General features: G+C 34.5%; 1 protein-coding gene across 5 annotated transcripts in view; it reads left to right on the forward strand.

Moving 5' to 3' along the window:
• Positions 1-23021, forward strand: part of USP15 (ubiquitin specific peptidase 15) — a 117582-nt gene that overhangs the window by 16433 nt on the left and 78128 nt on the right. For all 5 annotated transcript variants that reach the window (XR_008300300.1, XM_027071360.2, XM_027071361.2 and 2 more), the window contains exons 2-4: positions 5369-5496; positions 13142-13272; positions 22566-22692. Coding sequence is in view for 4 of the 5 variants with exons in the window: in XM_027071360.2 (XP_026927161.1) it covers positions 5369-5496; positions 13142-13272; positions 22566-22692 (386 nt within the window). In the remaining variant the exon portion in view is untranslated. The remainder of the gene's footprint in view (positions 1-5368; positions 5497-13141; positions 13273-22565; positions 22693-23021) is intronic.

Raw genomic sequence — 23021 nt, forward strand, 5'->3', positions numbered from 1 at the left:
CGGCATGTGTTCCTAAAAATCACTGTGCAATATGCAAAATCATGCAATAAAAAACACAGCATATGGGAAAAATGGGTCTGGGACACAGCACTCATAAAATTTTTGTCAGTGACACATTAAAAAACATAATAGGTGCGCCTGGGTGGCTCAGTTGGTTGAGAGTCCGACTTCAGCTTAGGTTATGATCTCACGGTTTGTGGGTTCAAGCCCCATGTTGGACTCTGTGCTTTCAGCTCAGAGCCTGGAGCCTGCTTTGGATTCTGTGTCTCCCCCACTCTCTGCCCATTCCCTGCTCATGCTCTGTCTCTCAATAATAAATAAACGTTAAAGTTAAAAATATATATATAATAAAAGTGATAGCACAGTTTTACATATGTTAAATTGTTAAGAAATGTAGAACTACCATAATAAATATGACATTTTTCTTTTGAAAATGATGAAGTTGACTTGCAGAAGTAGGCTTTAAAGGGTTGCAGCTTGTGAGTTATTGTGGAGAGTTGGAAGGAAAGTTTTCTGAAACCTGCCAAGAAGTTGTGGGATTTTTTGTTTTTGTTTTTTAATTTTATTTATTTAAGTAATCTCTACACCCAACATGGGGCTAGAACTCACGACCCTGAGATCAAGAGTCACATATTCTTCCAACTGAGCCAGCCAGGCGCCCCTGGAATCTGCCAAGAAGTTTTAACAGCAGATGTGGCAAATGTGACTCATAACACACATGAAGGTTTGAAGTGTGTGCGCTTTGTGCATTCCTAAGCCGTTCAGTGCAGCTGAGTAGTTTTCTACGTCACCTTGTGTGTGTTTCAGTGTTAGGACTATGGTAAAGCAGTCTAGGCATTTATGGGGCAGAATTGAAGAAGCTTCCTATTAGGGTTTCTAGGCATCTTACCTGCCTTACCCTAGTCCCAGCGCTGCTTGTGTATTAAAGTAGTGCTTTAACATATACTGAAATTTGTGCTATTGTCCTCAAATATATTAATCATGTTTAGTATATAAATACATTTAACATTTTCAAGTTTTCAAGACAAACATTAGAGTAGAACAGACTGCATATGTGAGGTAGAGCTCTAATTTTTTCCCCCACACATTTAACCGGATCTTTCCCCACTATTCATAATCATGTTTTGGCATATATCATAGTTCCACATACACATGAGTCCAATTCTTGTTTCTTTGTGCTGTTTTCATTGGTGTCTTTGCTTCTCTCTATGCCATGATCACATTTTTTACCCACAGATCTGGCACTAACTTTGTAACCTTGGGCAAGTTATTTCTGTGTGCCTATGAAATTATAATAGTACCTACATTATTGGGTAGTTAAAGGAATAAATGAACGAATATATTAAAGTGCTTAGAAATATGCACCTGGCCCAAGAATAAAGCTCAAATGTTAATTATTTTGTTATTAAAAGTAATTTCTTTAACTTAATAAAGAGTCTTGATAACTAGTAGGCTGATATTGCCATCTTGTTTTTCCTAATCTAAACTGAGAGGAAATGGGAAAGGCTTATGGAAGGATTCCCTGAGAAAGTGACATGTAGAGTATCTGAAAGATGATAGGAACTAAATAGATGTTGGGAGCAATAGGAGAATATTCTAGGCAGATGGAGCTGTAAGGCAAAAAATGGAGTATCTAGCAACTGAAAGAAAGTTCTTGTAGTTAGATCTCAGCACAAAGAAAATTAGTACCAGTTGAGACTAGATAGGTAGGCAGGAGTAGATAGATCAGGCAAGCCCTAGTAGGCAATGCTAAGGATTTTAGACTTCATCTTAAAATCAAAGTTATAACAGTTTATAAAGATTATTATTTCATGACTTTTATTCTTTTTTAGCGGTCTAAGAATAAAAGTCATGAAAAAATCAATCTTTACAAATGGTTCTAGCTATTCAAAAAAAAAAAATCCTCAGAAACTGAAATTGGTCCATCTGGATCCTAATAGTACACCAAAGATTAAGAGTGCTGTTGAGAAAGGCACCTGGGTGGCTCAGTCAGTTAAGCATCCAACTTCAGCTCAGGTCATGATCTCAAGACTGGTGAGTTAGAGCCCCATGTCGGGCTCTGTGCTGACAACTCAGAGCCTGGAGCCTGCTTCAAATTCTGTGTCTCTTCCTCTCTCTGCCCCTCCACTGCTCATGCTCTTCCTCTCTCTCTCAAAAATAAATAAACATTAAAAATTTTTTAAAAAAAGAAAGAAAAATGAGTGCTGTTGAGAATGTCTAAGTCCTGTCTTTGTTCACTTATTTGTAATCGTTGAGAGGTACTGATTCTGTTGTAGGCTTTAATCAGTTCACATTGAGAAGTCTTAAATTTTGGCAGATATGCAGATTAGGGGTTAAGTTTTTATAGTATAACAAATCTATGTATATGTCTTGAAATATTTTTTTTTAGTTGTCAACTTCATCTAATACTATTATCTTTCTTGAGTATACTTGAGAAGTCTACATACTTTTTTAAAATTTTGAACTATTTCTTTATTTTTTTCAATTTATTTAAATCCAAGTTAACATATAGTGTAATAATGGTTTCAGGAACAGAATTTAGTGATTCATCACTTACATTTAATACCCCGTGCTCATCCCAATAAGTGCCCTCCTTTTTTTTTAATTAATTAATTTTTTAATTTACATCCAAGTGAGTTAGCATATAGTACAACAGTGATTTCAGGAGTAGATTCCTTAATGCCCCTTATTGGCCCATCCCCCCTCCCACAACCCCTCCAGCAACCCTCTGTTGTTTATATTTAAGAGGCTCTTACGTTTTGTCCTCCTCCCTGTTTTTATATTATTTTTGCTTCCCTTCCCTTATGTTCATCTGTTTTGTCTCTTAAAGTCCTCATATGAGTGAAGTCATATGATATTTGTCTTTCTCTGACTAATTTCACTCAGCATAATACCCTCCAGTTCCATCCACATAGTTGCAGATGGCAAGATTTCATTCTTTTGGATTGCCAAGTAATACTCAATTGTATGTATGTATGTGTGTATACAAGAAAGTATGTATGTGTGTGTATATATATATATAAATACACACACACACACGCACATCTTCTTTATCCACTCATCCATTGATGGACATTTGGGCTCTTTCCATACTTTGGCTATTGTCAGTAGCACTGCTATGAATATTGGGGTACATGTGCCCCTTTGAAACAGCACACCTGTATCCCTTGGATAAATACCCGGTAGTGCAATTGCTAGGTTGTAGTGTTCTTCTATTTTTAATTTTTTGAGGAACCTTCTTACTCTTTTCCAGAGTGGAGAAGTCTACATATTATTTCTATAATAGATGTTCCTGTTTTTTCCTACATTTCCTTCATCTTTCATTACCACAAAATTCCATAAATAAGATATAGGTAGCCTGTAATAGAAATATGGTGGACTTTTTAATTGAAAGTAGTGTTGAAAGCAGATAAATATCCATCAAATGGGAGAGTATCCTCTTACAGTAGTAGTATTATACAGAAAGTAGTCACTTCATGATCTGAGAGTTGAACTAGAAATATTATGGCAAAAGATGAGATGAATACTACCCAGTACAAACTTACACTATAACAGTAAAGGATTTATTAAATACTTTGGCAGATAAAATGCCATCTTTTAGAAGTATCTTTTAAATATAAGTAGAATTTGGTAGTATTTCCCAAGTAGTTTTAATGTAAGTTTTATAAATGGCTTGTTATTTATAGTATTACTGTTAATCTATAAATTCAGTGTGATTCCAATCAAAATCTTAATCATAGTTTTTGTGGAACTTGGTAAACTGACTCTAAAATTCATGTGGAGGAGCAAATGGCCAAGGATAGTTTAGGCAATTTGCAAAATCAGCAAGCTGAGGGAACTTGCCCTAAAAAAATAAAGATTAAGATTAAAGTAATAAAGATACTATGAAATTGGCACAATGATTAAAAAAAAATAGATGAAACAGAGGAAAGGCCATTTAGTGTGACATTAATTTGCAAAGAAAGCAAATGAAACATCTGAATAATTTTATTTAGATATAGGAGACACTCTAAAAGATGTTTAGTGAATGAGGTACAATTAAGTATAATTTTCTTTATTATTTAACATGTAAAGTTATTGCTAATCTATTTATTTTAGAGACAGGGTTTTCTTAGGACTTAGTCTCTGAACTTTTTCTCCACATAAGTCTCAAGTTCTGCAGTTTGAGGACTTTATGTTACATAGTTCTGACTATAGGTTTGGGGTACTAGTGTATAGATAATTCTACAAAACCCATTTTTAGGGAATTAAACTGCTGATGAATATTCTCTAGGAATTTGCTTCAGATATTTTCAGATATAACTGTAGGATTTCATTCCTATACTTAGTGCTGCATGTGGTAAGCACAGATACATAATAATGATGGTCTCCAAATAAACTTGGCTACCTGTGTTAGTACACATGTGGGCTTTAAACATCTTGTTGACCTTTACTCCAGATTTTGTTTGTGATTAAACCTAGTTAAGTGTGGGGAAAATATTTCTGGTAAAGAATTTAAAATAATTATGAGTCCATGGCAAACCGGTATTTCATAGTAGATATAAAATAATCAGAATTAATTTGTAAACTTTTTTACGTTTATGATTTTTTTTATATTTTCTTTGCTAGAACACCATTATTTGACTTCTTCTGTCACTGGCCATCTGATGAGAAGCCAATTCTAGATATTTGAAAATAAGATGAATACAGTTTCAATAAAGTAAAGCTTATAGTGCTTGGGTACCACACTTTTGAAACCACCAAAAAAGAAAAAAGAAAAAGAAAAACAATTCTGCTTGCCCCAGCAGATTTTACTACTGTATGAAAAACAGATGGAGACCGTATTATTGTTATTAACTTTGTTAGTGAAGAAACTAATTGTTTTTATAGTTTTAAAAAAGGTGTTATTATAGTTATTATAATCGATCTTGCAAACTTTTAATAATCCATTTTCCTTATCCCCAAAAACATAGAGTAAAATATATAAAATTAACATACTGTGTTTGTAAGTTTTTTGCAGAAGAACCATTTTCATGTTGTTTACCATGTTATATTTTAAAGTTTGTTTTGATTGATTCTTAAGATTACCATTTGAATTGGTTCAATTGTCAAATATTTTATTGAATAGTTACTGCATTTTTTAAGAGGTACTGTTAAGGATTTTTTTTAACATGTATGTCAATACTTGTCCTCAAATAGTAGATATTTATAGAATAGTAGAAATAACACTTTACACAAATGAAATATTCTTTTTCCAGATACTGAGTCACGTTACAGTTATTCTCAATAATCCTTTGAAGTAGGCATATACTGTAGTATAAAATGAAGTATCAAAAATAGCTTCTTTGCTGTTCCTATAGTTCCTTTACTGATTTCTTTTCTTTTTTAGGTACCTAGTCGATAGTCGCTGGTTCAAACAGTGGAAAAAATATGTTGGCTTTGACAGCTGGGACAAATACCAGATGGGAGATCAAAATGTATATCCTGGACCCATTGATAACTCTGGACTTCTCAAAGGTCATTATTTCTTTTCTTCAGTTAGGTTGTAAATGTGTTCATTTGAATATGTTATAGTAAATGTACATAATATGGAAAATGTTAATGTAAATAGATATATTAGAAATTTCTTTGGGACTCAGTTGGTTAAGCTCAGCTCAGGTCATGATCTCGCAGTTCATGAGTTCGAGCCCCGTGTCAAGCTTTGTGCTGACAGCTCAGAGCCTGGAGCCTGCTTCAGATTCTCTCTCTCTCTCTCTCTCTCTCTCTCTCTCTCTCTCTCTCTGCCCCTCCCCTGCTCATGCTCTGTCTCTGTCTCTCAAAAAAATGAATAAATGTTAAAAAAAAAAATTTCTTTGTATAATAGATTTGACCTAATGAACTCAGATTATTCTATCATAATTAGTTATTACTGTGTATTATGACAGATTGTTTTCATTTATTCTGTAAGAAATGTTTATTATTCACATCTTTAAATGAAGAATGTAAGTTACAAAGCACTATCTTAAAGCGCTATAGTGCTACATTATTCCTAATGGACACATGATTCTTTATTCAGTTGGGGAGCACTGATAAATGTTTACATTCTTGGGTTTTTGCATCAATCTTCTCCAACCCTTGCTACTTACCAGTTTTCTGTACCTCTCATTACATTTAAAGGGTATAAAACACAAGTACCAGAGCTTCCATTTCTGGCCAAGATGGAGTAACAGGGACTAGATTTACTCTTCCACCTGAGCAAACTAAAACCTTGACAAAATATATAAATCAGTGGTTCTCAAAACATTGGATACCAGGCAGCAAAGAACAGTGATCCTTGAGATATAGGAAACAAATGTGGTAAGCCCTATGATTGCCTCAGCTTACTGCATTGATACCAGTTTTCAAAACAAGGCACAAAAGAGGAAACCCATGTAGAGCCTGGCACTCCCCCCAGTTGAGGAAAGAGTTTGGGATTCAGGGAGATCCAGGCCACCAGAGTTTTCAGTTTAGAGCACCAGATAGGAATGACCAGCAAAAAGAGACAGAGACCTAGAGATATACAGAGTCTCTCTCATATCTCCAACTGAGTGTTGATTAGCTCATGTATGTGAAGGGGGTACCCAAGGCCAAGGAAAGAAGCGCCCAAAAGAATTAGAGGGAACAATCATTGGGGCTCATATAGGACCAAGAATAAAGTGTTCATAACAGAGTGGAAAGCCTTATAATTCATGGAGTATACTGCGAACAGTTTTGCCACTGTAATAGGGCAAAATTAATCGTCCTGTCCTTTTATCCTGAAAGCATCAAACTTTGTATCTTAGAACAAAATGCAAGAGTACTTAGAGAAATTCAGAAATATTCAGCATCCAACAGGATAAAATTTATAATGTCTTGGATCTAACAATATATTACCTGGTAGGCAAAGAAGCAGAAAAATATGCATAATGAGGAGAAATATCAATGTTTAAAAAGTTTTTAAGTAGAAAAAATTAACAAATGGAACATACAAAACAAATTAGCAACGTGGTAGATTCAAACTCTTCTCTATGAATAATCACATTAAATGTAAATACCCCTAATTAGAGGTAGAGATTGGGTAAGAAATAAGACCTAACTATGTACTGTCTATAAGAAACCCCTCTTTTGATATAAAGATACAAATGGATTAAAAGAATTGAAAAAGTATGGCATGTTAGGTAAGCAGAATTCTAAGACTGACTCCCAGTGACTGCTCTCTCTCTCTTATATAATCATCTCCCCTTTGAGTATGGGTAGAGCATGTGAATTAGGATGAGATACCATTCCCAGGATTATTAATATTGTTTGGCAAAAGGGAGATTATCCCACCAGGTTTAATCTAACAACAAGTGCTCTTTAAAAGCAGAGACTTTTCTCTGGCTGGTAGAAGTCAGAGATTCAAAGCATGAGAATTACTCAGTACATCATTGCTGGTTAAAAATGGAAGGGGCCATGTGAGAAAGAAGGCAGGGGATCCTTTAGGAACAGAGAGAGACCCTGGCTCACAGCCAGCAAAGAAACAGACCACCTCAGTCCTGGCATCATGAAGAACTGAATACTGCCAACAGTCTGAATGGGCTTGGAAGCACATTCTTCCCCAGAGTCTCTAGTTAGGAGATCAGCCCATCTGACGTCTTGATTTCTGCCTTATGAGACCCTAAATAGAGAAGTCTGTTGAGCCCCCCGAACTTGTAACTCACAGAACTATGAGATAGTAAATGGGTATGGTTTTCAGCCGCTGCATTACTTTGTTATACAGCATATAGAAAAGTAATACCTGTGCTAACACTAATCCAAAGAAAGCTGGAGTGACTGTATTAATATATAATTATATAATACAGAAATAATATATCAGTAAAGAAAATGAGACTCTCAAATCAGTGACAGTTTTTAAGAAACTAAAAAAGAACAGATTAAACTTAGAAGAAAGAAAGTAATTTCAGAACAGAAATTAGAGAATAGAAAAATAAAGAAAAAAATCAATGAACCAAAAATCAGTTCTTCTCAAAACAAATATAATATGATATGTCAATTATAAAAAAGGAAAAATAAACTCGTTCTTTGTGAAATAATAAAATGGGTCCATATCTAGTTTCTGACTAGCATCCAAGTCTTAATTTCATCTTAGGTCATGGTCTCACAGTTCGTGAAATTGGGAGATTGAGCCCTGTGTCAGACTCTGCTGACAGCAGGAGCCTGCTTAGGATTCTCTGTCTCCCTCTCTCACTGCCCCTCTCCTATTCTTATGTATACACATGCACACTGTATCTCTCTCAAAATAAACAAACATAAAAAAAAAAAAAGAGAAAAAAGAAAAGACACAATTGCCAATATCAGAACACGAGAGGTAACACCAGTTCGGAATCAACAACTATTAAAAGGGCAATAAAGAATTATTACGAACTTTATGTCATTAAATTCAACAAACCAGATGAAAAAAAGTGAAACTGCCAAAGCTCATTCCAAAAGAATAGATTGCCTGAATAGCCCTGTATCAATTACAGAAAATGAATTTGTAGCTTAAAATTTTTCACAGAAAAACCCATCAGATCCAAATGGTGCCACTGGTGAATTCCACCACATATTTATATATACCTGTTTTACAAAACTCTTCCAAAATTGGAAGCTAATACTTTCCAACTCATGCTATGAAACCATCATTACCCTGATACCAAAATCTTACAGACATCCAAAGAAAACTCTTGTCTACGTATGTTGTCTAAACAAGTTTAGTAAATAAAGTCCAACAATGAAATGGGTATGTATGTGTAAGATATATATATACACACGCGCATATATACATATATATATATTTTATATGTATATATGTATCATATAGAAAAATATATTTAAAAGATAATACATCAGGGCTCCAGGGTGGCTCAGTTGGTTAAACGTCCAACTTCAGCTCAGTTCATGATCTCACTTTGTGAGTTCAAGCCCCACATTGGGCTCTGTGCTGACAGCTCAGAGCCTGGAGCCTGCTTCAGATTGTGTCTCTCTCTCTCACTCAAAAATAAATAAACATTAAAAAAAATTAAAGATAATATGTAAGATAAAAGAATAAAATGAAGGAAGTGTCCTCAGCCTCATAAATGGCTTCTACAAAAAAATCTACAGGTAACATGAAAAAAGCAAGAGTGTCCATTTAGGTCTTCAGCTGACCTTAGAGGTTCCACCCAGTGCAGTAAGGCAAGAAAAAGAGGTAAAAAGCATACAGATTGTACAGGAAGAAGTAATAAATCTGCTTTTATTCACAGGTAACTATGCCTAGTTGTCCAGAAAATTTGATTGAATCTACAAAAAACAAAGTTTCTAAGGAGTAATAAATGAGATTGGTTTATAGGATATAAGACGATTATTTAAAAACCCAATTGTATCTTTTTAATTTTTATTTTATTTTAGACAGCAAGAGAGGCAGAGGGGGAGAGAGAGAAAATATCATGCTCAGCATGGAGCCTCACACGGGCCGATCCCATAACCTTGGATCATGACCTGAGCTGAAATCTAGAGTCAGACATATCCTTGCCAACACATTGTCCTTTTATTATAGCCATCCTGCTGGGTGTGAAGTGATACCTCATTGTGATTTTGATTTGTATTTCTCTAGTGAGTAATGATGTTAAGTATCTTATCTGTGCTGTCTATGTATCTTTTTTGGAGAAATGTTAGTTCAGATCCTGTTCTTATTTTTTAATTGGGCTTCTTTTTATTTTTCTGTTTTAAGTGTTATTTATATATTCTGGATACTAGCCCCTTATCAGATATATGATCTCCAAAAATTGTCTCCCAATCTGTAAATTGTCTTTTACTTTCTTGTGTCTTTGAAGCACAGTAGTTTTTAATTTTGATTAAATCCAATTTATATTTTTTTTCTTGTGGTTTTGGTGTCAGAATGCATTCCCTAATCCAGGGTCATAAAAGATTTACACCTATGTTGTCTTCTAAGAATTTTATAGTTTTAGCTGTTACATTTATGACTTTGATCAATTTTAAGTTAATATTCGTATACGGTGTGAGACAAGGATCAATTGAACAGATTAGAGAATCCAAAAGTAGATGCACACATATGTGGTCAATTGATTTTAAACAAAGATGTAAGAGGATTTCAGTAAAGAGAGGATAGTCTTTAAACATACTGCTTGAGCTTTAGGTATCTGTTCGCAAAAAAAAAAAAAAAAAAAAAAAAAACTGAACTTGGATCCATACCTGGCATTATATACAAAATAAAACAGATCATATAAATTGTAAAAAAATAGGAGAAAATCTTTGTGACATTGTGTTAGGCAGATTTCTTAAATGTGATACGAAAAGCAAACTGATAAAAGAAAAAAACCTGTGCTCAGTAATAAAATCTTCTTCAAATGATAAATGTTAAGAATGAAAAAACAAACCACAGTGTGGGAGAAGTATTTGCAGATCACCTAACTGATAAAAGACTTGTATGCAGAATAAAGAATTCTTGAACCTATATTAATACAGAAAAACTTAGTGGAAAACATAGGCAAAAGATTTGAACAGATGATTCACAAAAGAAAATGGAGTTTTCAAAAACTGCATAATTGCATAGATTATCAGCATCATTAGTCATTAGAGAAATGAGGTTTCAAATGTGTATGTGTATGTTTGTTTGATACGTGTATCAAAATGATTAAAATTTAAAAGAATGATACCCAAGTGTTGACAAGGATGTGAAATAAGTGGAGCTTCTATACACTGTTTTTGGAAATAGGAAATTTCTTAAAAACCTAAACCCATGTTTACCGTAGAAAGCAGTCATTCCACTCCTACATATTTACCCAAAAGAAATGAGAATATATATCCATATGAAAACTTATACACAGATGTGCATAGCAATGTTATTTGTAATAGAGAAAATTGGAAACAACCCCAAATGCCCATCAATAGCTAACTGGATAAACAAATTATAGTATATCCATATAATGAAATCCTACTCAACAATTAAAAGGAATGAAGTGTAGGGACGCCTGGGTGGTTCAGTTGGTTAAGCGTCCAACTCTGGGTTTTGGCGCAGGTCATGATCTCACAGTTTCATGAGTTTGAGCCCCATGTCAGGCTCTGTGCTGGCAGTGAAGTATTAATATGTAGAAACATAGGTGGCTCTTAAGATAATTACGCAGTGTAAAGAAAGCCAAACAAAAACACTATATATAATTTTTACATGAGATTCTAGAAAATGCCTGTAGTAACAAAAGACAGTTTTCATATAAAACTACAAAGTGCACATTAGTCTATAGTTGCAAAATATGGATAAACAGGTAAGTGATTTTTGGGGGACAGGACAGTAGACTTAGATAAACAGAAAGTAGAGATTACAAAGGACTCTTAGGAATCCTTTAATGGGGAGGAATCTATCCATCATTTTGGTCATGGTGGTGGTTTCACATTTGTATTGATCTGTCAAAATTGACCAAATAGTTCACCTTAAATATGTGCAATTTATTGTGTATCAATTATGAGTCAGTAATTGCAGAAGTAACAAATATTGTCCACTACATATAAAGTTACTATTTGATTCTGGTACATAGTAAAATCATTTACTCAAACTCTTGAATTATTGTGGAAAACAGCTTATAAGTCTTAATTTTTAAACTTTTCTTTCTTTTCCTAAGTTTTCTGGAGGGCAATCTGTCAATAGTAGAAAGAAAATGGATGTTTAAGTAAACCAATCTATTTGAGTCCAATTTGTACAGTCTTCTGTATGTGTAACCTTTGGCGAGTTAATCAGTACTGGAATCTGTTTACTCATTAATTTGGAGATATCTACCTCATGATACTGTTTTGAAAAGTCACCTAACAGTGTTTTCTATAGTAACACCTTTCATAGTACCTGCAGTTTTCTGTATGTATGATCTTGGGAAAGTTACTGAGTTTCCCTGAAAATATTTTCTAATCTAAAATGGAGATACCTATCTTACAGGATTGCTTTGAGAACTGAGATAACATGGTTGTCTCCTGTAGTATGTCTCATAGGATATGATGCATAGAGGTGTTTACAATGTGTAAGTCTCTTTCACCTTCAGCAGGTTCTGAAAATATGTTCCAAATGATCAGTTTCCATAAAGAATTTAGAATTACAACTAAGGTTTTAAAAATTAATGCTTAGTTTGCATCTACGATTGAAGTTTGTATTATAGAACTTAGAGTTTTACCATTTCTTCTCTACATGAAAGTTTTCTCAAAGTTCAGTGTGATTCTCTGACCATAGATTGATGCTAGATGGAATAAATAACTTTCTTTTAATCTTTTCAGAATTTTTCCTGCTTCTTGTTTTATATTGTAATGTCTAATTAAGAATATGTGTTCTCACTGAGATACTACTAACAACAATTTTGCTTTCCATGTTTGTTAGTTTAAGACTGGCTCAGATTGAGAAAATCTTTATGTTGTGTGTAATTCAATGAACTATATGTGTTTGTTTCTGCACTTTGAAAATTCAGGTAACAGGACCAGATAATAAAAAATGAGTCTAAGATTAGAACTGTCATACAGGTGTAACTCATGCTCTTGCTTCTAGATCTCTGGTCTGCCCTGCAGTAAGTTTTTAATTTAACCAGAATTTTGAAAATGATTATAGAATTAGAACCACATCAGAACAACTACCTCTACTTTAGATTTTGGGAGGAACATAGATCATGGGCCTTCTGGAGTAATGATTTGGTTTTCAAGGTGCCCTTTTTTGATTTCCATCATGGTTCCCAGCCCATATGCTTTGGAGTCATTGTAAAAGGTTATTGATTTGCTTCTGAATTTCCTTCATCACCTAATGCTAGAATGATCACTTTTACCACGTGAGGAATATCTGCTACTTGGAATATTGGGGAAACACTTTTCTTTCAGATCCCTTGGTATTTTTTTAAGATTACACCTTAGTATTTTTTTTAAGAGCTTAATAAAAAAATTATGTCTTTAAATGCTGTTCATTGACTACTGGTACACATTGAAACTTTTTAAAGCAACAGTTTATTTTGAAACATGTAGATTTATATGTGAATTTCTTCAGAGCTTTCTTCAGAACTCATTGGTTAAATATTTAAATTAGTCTCCATGAATTTAAGTAATCTATCATAGTTACACTATATAGTATTAGATATATGTACTATTGTTTCTTTTTACATATCAAGTTTACTATTTTCTTTTGCAGATGGTGATGCCCAGTCACTTAAGGAACATCTTATTGATGAATTGGATTACATACTGTTGCCAACTGAGGGCTGGAATAAACTTGTCAGCTGGTACACATTGATGGAAGGTCAGGAACCAATAGCACGAAAGGTATGTATTAAGCATAACTGAATAAAAATATTTTTCTCCAACAGTTCACATTTTTGTTTAGGAAGCTCTGTAGGGTACGTATTCTTACCTTCATTTTATAGATGAGGAAATGAGGACAGAGATAGATTCAGGGTCTTTTAGAAAGTCACATCAGTTTAAAAACTTAGGCAGCCTGTTTTCTTAACCACTATGCTGCAAGTTTTACAGTTAGAGTTTAGAAACATTAAAAATGATGCATTATCAGGGTACCTGTGTGGCTCAGTTGGTTAAGCCTCCAGCTCTTGATTTCGGCTTAGGTCATGATTTTACATTCGTGAGATTGAACCCTGTGTCAGGTTCCATGCTGGGTATGGAGCCTGCTGAAAATTCTGTCCCTCTCCCTCTTCCCTTCCCTCTCTCTCTCTTAGTCTCTGTCAAAAAAAAAAAAAAAAAAGACCCATTGTTTTTACTTTTTGGAACTAAAAAGTCATTTATGAAAGTAAGGGTGTTGTCATTTAACAGAATACAGAATGTTTAAAGTAGGTCTGCCAATCTTACACAAGTATTTAATAGTGTATCAGGCAGGGAGGGGGAAGAGAGGAAGGAAGAGTTTGGGGACCAGAATCTCTGAGCATATAATTATTTATCTTTTTTTTTTTTTTTCAACCCAGAAACAATTAAAAAAACAAATTAGGTAACACAAGCATATAGACCTGTAGTAGACCAAACCATACATGGATTTATTTGGAACTGCTACAGAGTTGCTATATTAACAATTTGTATGTGTATATTGGTGGTTTAGGTATAGAATTAAATCTTGGGGTGCCTGGTGGCCTAGTTGGTTAACCGTCTGGCTCTTGATTTAGGCTCAGGTCATGATCTCATAGTTTGTGGGATCGGGCCCTGCGCTGACAGTACGGAGCCTGCTTGGGATTCTCCGTCTCTCTCTCTGTCCCTGGAATTATCAGACAGAAATTTTAAAATACTGTGCTTATGGGGAGCCTGGATGACTCAGTCACTTAAGCGTCTGACTCTTGATTTCAGCTCAGGTCATGATCTTATGGTCATGACAACGAGCCCATAGTCCAGCTGTATGCTGGACGTGGAGCCTGCTTGAGATTCTCCACCCCGCCGCCATCCCTCCATCACTTGTGCATACATGCGCACACTCTCCCTCTAAAATAAATATGAATAAATAAATACTGTGCTTATTATGTTTAAAAATAAGACCATTGAAGGACTTCAAAACTGTTAAGAATTAAATATAATTCTAAAACTATTAAGAACCAAATAAAATTTGCAATTCTAAAATAATATGAAAAAAAATTAAGAAGTAAGTAATCAGTATTTGGGTAAAACAGTAAGCAGAACCAAAGAGAAAATTTGTAAACTAACTGATAACATCAGTAGAAATAAATAGACTTGGGGCACCTGGGTGGCTCAATTGGTTATGCGTCCAACTCTTGACTTCTGTCAGGTCATTATCTCAGGTTTTGTGAGATTGAGCCCTGCGTCGGGCTCCGTGCTGACAGCACAGAGCCTGCTTGACATTCTTTGTCTCTCTCTCTGCCCTGCCCCACTCATGCTCTTGCTTCCTCCCTCTCTCAAAATAAACTTTAAAAAATATATACAGATTGAAGTTTAGAGACACTGAATGATGGAATATACAGAAATAAGCAAAGGTACTTTGAGCAAAGTGCATTAGTTTAATATACATACAAGTGGACTCTTAGAAGAAGAGAAAAAGCAGAACAGCATAGAAGTAACATTGGAGGTGGGACACCTGGGTGGCTCAGTCAGTTGAGTGTCCCACTTCGGCTCAGGTCATGGTCTCGTGGTTTGTGAGTTTGAGCTTTGCGTCAGTCTCACTGCTGTCAGTTTGGAGCTCACTTTGGATCCTCTGTCCCCCTCTCTCTCTGTTCCTCTACTACTCACACACTCTCTCAAAAAGAAATAACAACAACAACATTTTAAGAAGTAATGCTGGAGATAATAGCTGAGAATTTTCTAAAACCAGTGGAAGGTAACATGCTACAGAATCAAATGCTGTGAAACAAACCCATGCTCAAAAAAATACAAACAAAACCATACCCAATAAAAATGTTCAATAGCAAAAGCAGAAAGATATTCCTCTTATAGCCAAAAAAGAGGTCTATTTACCTTCAAAGTAAGAATAAACAAAGAAATTATTTCTCAGAAGAAATGAAATCTGAAAAATAACAATAACCATCTTCAACATGATGAAAGAAAATCACTGCCAACCTAGAATGTGTATCCAAGGAAAGGATCCTTCGGGTAGTGAAGAAAGCTATTTTCAGATAAACAAATTGATAGAATTTGTTACTAGCAGACCTGCACTAAAGGAAATACAAAGCAGTTTTCAGAATGGTAAGAAAATTATTCCGTATGGAAGCTTGGAGACCCAGGAAAAAATGTAGATTAACAAAAGTAAATATTGTGAATAAATCTTAAGGCAGACTATTTAAAATGGTAGTAATATCTTATTAGGATGAATATATACATAAACTTAAAATACATCATATTAGTATATAAGTTAAGATAGTAGCCTCCAAGACAACCTCTTTATATCCATATCCTTGGGTAGTCCCTTGTGGCAGTAACATGGCAGAAGTTAAAGTGGATGTGTCACTTTCAAGATTAGATTTTAGGGTAAAGGGATCCAGAAGGTACAGACTTCCAGTTATAAAATCGGTTAAGTCATGGGGTTGTAATGTATGGCATGGTGACTATAGTTAATAGTACTGTATTGCATTTTTGAAAGCTGCTAAGAGAGTAGATCTTAAAAGTTCTTGTCACAAGAGAAAAATGTTTCTAACTATGTAGGGTGACAGACATTGACTAGACTTTTTGTAGTGATCCATTTCACAACATACACAAATATCAAATCATTGTTTTACATTTGAAACTAATGTTACATTTCAATAATACCTCATTAAAATAGAAAAGATGAGATTATAGAAGACACCTCAGCTCCCATCTTGGGTGCACACAACCTCTTGCACTCTGTCATTTCTCGTTCTGGGAAGTTTAACTGCATACTCAGGCAGCCTGTGGAACGGCTCATATAGTAAGGAACTGAGATCTCTGGGCAACAGAGAGAAATGGAGACCTGTTAACAACCATGTGAGTGACCTCAGAAGTGAATCCTCCAGTGTCATTACAGCTTTCAGATAATTGAAGCCTTAGCCTACAGCTTGACCTTAATCTCATAAGAGACCCCAAGCAGACCAACCTAGCTAAGCTGCTCCAGGTTCTTGACCCTCAGAAACTATGTGAACTAATGTTAAGTTGCTGAATTTTGGGATGATATATTATGCAGCACTAGAAAACTAGTAACTGGGATGCCTGCATGGCTCAGTCAGTTGAACGTCTGACTCTTGATTTCTCCTCTGGTAGTGGTCCTGGGGTTGTGGTAGTCCTACAGTGGGCTCCCGCTGAGCGTGGAGCCTGCTTGGGATTCTCTCCTCCCTTTCTCAAAACAAAACAAAAAAGTATATAAAAGAAAACTAAGAACTAATTTTGGTAGTTCTGGAAATAGTGTGCTGCCTTATCAAAATTTGAAGTGTGGTGTGGCTTTAGAACCAGGCAGGGAGTAGAAGCTGTAAGAAATTATGAGTATTAATGAAAGCTTAAAGTGCCTTGAATAAATTGATAGCACAATTTTAGACTTTGAGGAGGCTGCCAGTGAGGACTCACAGGAAAGTGAGGAAAATCTTAATGGAACCCAGAAGTGATCTTTGTTGTAAGGTAGCAGAAAGCTTAGCAGCATTTGTCAACTGCAGTAAATTGAAAGGTAAAAAAATATCTAATGAGCTGAATGATATGCCAAAATATTGGAAGTACTGCCTGGTTTCTTCTTGTGCTTCATATAGTCACATGTGAGAAGGGAGAGAGAAACTAAAGAAAGGGCTGTTAAAAAGGATCCAAGACTTCCTGGTTTGGAAGATTGATGGCCTCTCCAGATGACAGTGCTGAAACTCTGATGTGTTCCCAAGCAAAGATCAAACTTAAGTCACTCTGAGGAAAGCATGAACGAAAGTTGAAGCCAAGAGTACAACTGTAAAATTCTTTATTAAGACCTCAGAGAAGTCAAAGGTGGTACCTCACAATACTGTTCAGACAAAAGGCCCTTTAAAGAATTTCAGGGTGTACTTCACACTTCCTTTCAATATGTGGCTTCTAAGAACAGTGGAGCTTCTGAGAAGCTTAAGAGCATCGCCCTTCAGGCTTTCAGCGTAAACCCAAGATAGGACATATCTAGAGGACATTTGTGGATGTGACTTTTGTCTAATGGAATGAGACTCCAGTGAGATCCACTGGAGACCTGTGGTGTTTTCACGAACTGCTACCATCTTGGACTACAGAAACAGTGTTACGATCAAAGAGGCCTTTGATCTCTGAGACTTCTACAAGCAGAGGTCAGACTAAGAATTTACTCAACTGCACACATGTGCTAACTTTCATGAAAAAAAGTGTGATTCAGGAAACAAACAATGTTGTAAAGAGTCATTTTCAGGCCCTGATCAAGGTGGATTTCAGAATTTCCATGGACCGTTGACTCCTTTGTTTTTCTCCCCACCCCATCCCCATCCCTTTTAACAGGAATATCTAAAAAATTGTCTTCTGTATGCCCCACCATTTTATTTAGGGTGTATGGTAGGCAGAAAACTTATATCGTAGTTCACAGGATTATAGATAAAGAGGAACTATACCCAAGATGTTTAAGAAACTATATCCAAGGCCTTATCCATACCTGGATCCGATATAGATGACAAGTTTCTAAACTTTGAGTTGATATTATAATCGGGTGATACTAATGGGGGCATTGCAGGGAGTAAATGCATTTTGCATGTTGTAGGGAGGGACTGTGACTTACTGGGAGCCAGAGAGTGGACTGTGGTAGCCAGCCTCAAAAAGCTTCTCAGTGACTGCCACCTCCTGTTACTTATATACTCTTGTGTAATCTCCCACGTTGTACCAAAGTTAGTCTGTGTGACCAGTAAAATATGGCAGAAGTGATAGTATGTCACTTCTGGGATTAGTTTCTAAAAGAAAAGATAACTGGTGTTTCTAACTTGGGAAGTGCTCTTTTGTGTGTGCACTCACGCGTGTGCTCTCTGTCACTCTCTCCCTCCCTCCCTCGCTCGCTCACTCACTCGCTCACTCTCTCGGATCAGTCACTCTGAGTGAAGCCATATTGCCATGCAGGCAGCCTATAGAGGCACTCACATAATGAGGAGTTAAATTCTCTGCCAGCAGCTGGAGAGGTTCTGAGAACTGCCAGCAACCACATGATTGAGCTTGGAAGCAGATTTGAACAACGTGGTTGAACAGCATGACCTAATTGACATGCATTGCACTTAGTGCAGAATACAGATTCTTCCTGAGTGGAATTTTTACCAAAATTGACCATATGCGGGGCCATCAAGCAAATTCCAATGCACTTCTAATGTTAGAAATTATTCAGTGACTTCTGTCCCCAGTGGAATTTAGAAGTTGGTAACAAAAAGGTAACTAGATAATCTCCTAGCTGTCTAGAAATGGAACATTGTACTTGTAAAGTAATCCTTAAAGAAGAAATACAAAATAAAATTAAACATTTTAAACTGAATAATAATAACACAACATGAAAGAATGACTAAAGCCATTCTTAGAATGTGCTAGCTTAAATACTTATATTAGAAAAGAAGTCAAAATCTTTTGTCTCAAGGAGTTATGAAAAGGAAATTAAGCCTAATCAAGAGACAATAACATAAGATAGAAAAAAAACCTATATTAAATGAACAAAGTTGGCTCATAAAGAACAGTAAAATTAGATCAGTAAAATAAAGATGAGTCCAGGCAAGACTGATCAAAAATAAAATAATGCTTGGGGTGGGGGGTGGTGTCACCAAACTTTTTCTGTAAAGAGCAGATAGTAAATATTTGCAAGCCATGGTAGTCTCTGGAAGGTATTCATCTCTGCTGTTTTGGTTGCACTCATAGATGATATATAAGTGAATGTGCATGACTATGTTCTAGTAGAATGTTATACAAAAATAGATAGCAAGTCAGATGTAGATGTAGCCTGTGGGGTCATAGTTTCCCCATCCCTGATCTCAGCACTGGTTAATTAATGCCTACCAACATCACAAAAAGAGGGGCAACTAGATAACTATGCATCTTATTTAGAATGTATCTCATTGAAGTAGTTTTACTGAATATTGCAAGAATATGAAGTAGTTTTACTAAAAATTGCAAGAATAAAAAAATGCATGGTGAACTTGCAGTTAAAAGACATTTTAGAGACTTTTGTGTATGGACTTGATTTGGATCCTGATTCAAACAGTATATTAAAAATGAAACAGTAGGGGCAGTTTGAATATTGACTGGATATTTGATATGAAAGATTCGTTTTAAAGTTTTTTTTTTTTAATTTTTTTAATGTTTATTCATTTTGAGAGAGAGAGAGTGAAGCAGAGTCTAAGTAGAGGAGGGACAGAGAGAGGGAAACACAGAATTGGAAGCAGGCTCCAGACTGTGGGCTGTCAGCACAAAGCCCAATGTGGGGCTCGAACTCATGAGCCATGAGATCATGACCTGAGCCACCCAGGCGCCCCTAGTTTTAAAGTTTTTTTAGGTGTGATGTGGTATTATGGTCCTGAGTCCTTGTTTTCTTGTTTTTGAAGAAATAAGTCCTGAAATATTTGTGGATGGAATATCATATGTAGGATTTTTTTATGTATTAATATGTATGATTTTGAAATTTTGTTAGACTTCACTACTTGTCTGTTTTTACCACTAGGATAAGCATAGTACTCAGTAAGTGCTACAAAAATGAATGCAGCCAACTCAAAAATAGTAAATGTGTCCATTAGGCCATATTATCAACTTGTTTTAGATACCAGATTTCCTTAGAAATCACTTGCTGTTTGCAAAGGGGGGAAAATGCTGATATTCACAGCAAAATGAACAAATGGAAATTATATTTATTTTAATTCAATATAAATTTTTATTTCCCTCACTAGTAAAGAGATTTTACCTTTGTTGTGGATATCAATTAATGGAATTACTTTTATTTAGCCATAAGTTTTAAATTTTGGACAGGGAGCCAGATTTCATCTTGTATTTCCTTCTTATTCATATTAATATAACATAATTCACTTAGAAAAAAATGTTTCCGTGGTTATCTCTAATTCTGAAACATAACTACTGCTTTTGAATATTCACATTCCAGTCTTAATTTCAAATATATATTTTAATGTTTATAATAATTAGGTAAATATAACTTTATACCTTGTTTTTTATGAGCCTGTTTCTTCCTGTTGCGCAGTCTTCATAGTCATTATTTTAAATGGTTATTTTCTGTGCATTTTTAATAAGGCAGTAGACTTTATATAAATAAATATAAATAAGATGTTATGTAAATAAATAATGTACATAAAACCGTAATAACACATACATAAATATGTTAATTATTTTTCTCTGCCGTGGAGCTACTGTATTCAAGCTTTAATTATTCATATAGTATGGTTCTTTCAAATAAAAACAGTTGAGAGGACAAACTCACATTTATTTAAAAGAACATCTTTTTATTACACTACTTTTGGAAGTAAAATATAACAGTAGTATTTTGAGTACTGATGATGAGGGTTTTAATAATATAAGATAGTTTTGGAGAAAAGAAAAAAAATGACGAGAAAAATCCTGAAACCCAATAAAGTGGATTTTGAAATAATCTTGGTGTTTTGTTTTCATTGTTTACAATGAGTTTCTGATAGTTGAATCACCAGATTCTTTCCAGGAAAATATCTATTGGTATTACTAAAATTAATTCTCATTTTTTTAAAGAATAGGCTTATTTAGAAGAAAATATATCTCAATATAAATCATAATGAGGGATTTTCTTTTTTGTTATTTTATCCTGTTTTGTTATCCTATTACCCTATTCTATTATTGGTCATTCCATTTTTCCCTCCTAAAAATGAGGCCTATAGCCACCTCAGTTTTAGCAATCTGCCAATGGTTAGTATTAATACTATTTTAGGATTCTCACTCAGATACTAGAGTCCCAGAGTGGAAATTTCTGATTGACAGGAATATTTGATTTCTAATTTTTCCTCTTAAATATAGCTACCAGTAATCCTATAAAATTAAATGATATGGTATCTTTTGTTACATTCTTAACCTCAAAATAAATAAGCAAAAGGAATTTAAAACAAATTTCGTTAAGAGACTGTAAGTTTGTAAAATTAAAAGATGGAGAGATGCATGCTGTTGGCCTGTTTTAGAAATATGAATATAACAAGTATAATTAAGAGAATATAAATGCAAGAGTATCATAAAAATTAGTGTTGGATTGGACATTAAATATTAGCTAAGCTACATTTGAATTTGTTGATCTAAAACAACTTCCCTGCAAGTGAAAGACAAATTTGTAAGTCCTTTACTGAACTGATGCTAAGCTTGTGAGTACAACAGTCTTTTGGAGCCTCCCTTTTGCCATATTTGTCTAATGTATCACATATCAGGCCAATTACTATTTTCAGAAACAGTATTCATGACTGAAATCCTACAGTTAACCTTTAGAAGATCAAAAGGAAATACACTTATTTAAAAGGTGACCCTAATATATATATATATATATATATATTTTTTTTTTACTCCTTTTTTGCTTTGTTGCTTGCATGTTTAGCAGCTTTTTTTTTCCATTTGTTGAATAGAATTACTAAGGGCGTATATAAAGGTCAAACAAAGTCATCTTAGGATGGAAAACTAACGTATCAGTTACAGACCATAGCTGAATATTTTGGCAGCAGTAATTTGGAGTTATTTTAAAAGATTTAACATATAGAGTGAATTAACATATAGAGTTAGCTGTTGCTAACTGAGATTTTATAAAACTTAACATATTTAAAGGTTTTCTGCTAGAGCTCAAGTACTAAAAGCTAGAAGTAGGTCTGGATAATTAATCAGAACTGTATTTACATTTGGGGTAAACTTTCTCATAAATATTGAATGTATTATTTATAGTATACCAAAATATCTTCATAGATCAGTAAATGCCTTTCCAAACTACCAGTTAATGTCTAAAATGATTATTCATATTCTGTTAAATATTAAAATTTCCAAATATGTTTCTTGCTTTTCAAACTATCTAGTATCTTTTATTTTATATTGACAGTTCTTAATAGATGTTTTTCATTGGAGATCCGTAGTTTTTTTCGAAAGCCTCTTTAGAGGTATATATTGATTGCTGTTAGAGACAGTGAAATATATTGAGCTTTGGCTAACTGATTTCCTTTGGTTTTTAGGTGGTTGAACAGGGTATGTTTGTAAAGCACTGCAAAGTAGAAGTATATCTCACAGAATTGAAGCTCTGTGAAAATGGAAACATGAACAATGTTGTAACTCGAAGATTTAGCAAAGCTGACACAATAGGTATGCAACATCCTGTCCATTGCTATTAGAAATTTAACTGTAATTCTATTTCTTATATGCTTCTAGGATGATAACTTTTTTAAGGTTTACACTTAAACATTACAGATTTCCAAGCTTGAGGCAACAAATCTTAGCCTAGAGTTGAATCATTTATCATGTCTAGATCTAGTTTACATTATTAGATGAGTTTATTATTTGTGTTATTTTACTTAAAAAAATGAAATAATTACTGTTTTAATTTAGCATTTGAAAAAATACATACCATGTTTGTAACGTGAGTATAAATTAAAGTAGAGAACTGTAAGTAACATGGAAACTGTTACTTAACA

Source organism: Acinonyx jubatus, chromosome B4, assembly GCF_027475565.1.
Source record: "Acinonyx jubatus isolate Ajub_Pintada_27869175 chromosome B4, VMU_Ajub_asm_v1.0, whole genome shotgun sequence".
In the NCBI taxonomy this organism is placed as follows: domain Eukaryota; kingdom Metazoa; phylum Chordata; class Mammalia; order Carnivora; family Felidae; genus Acinonyx; species Acinonyx jubatus.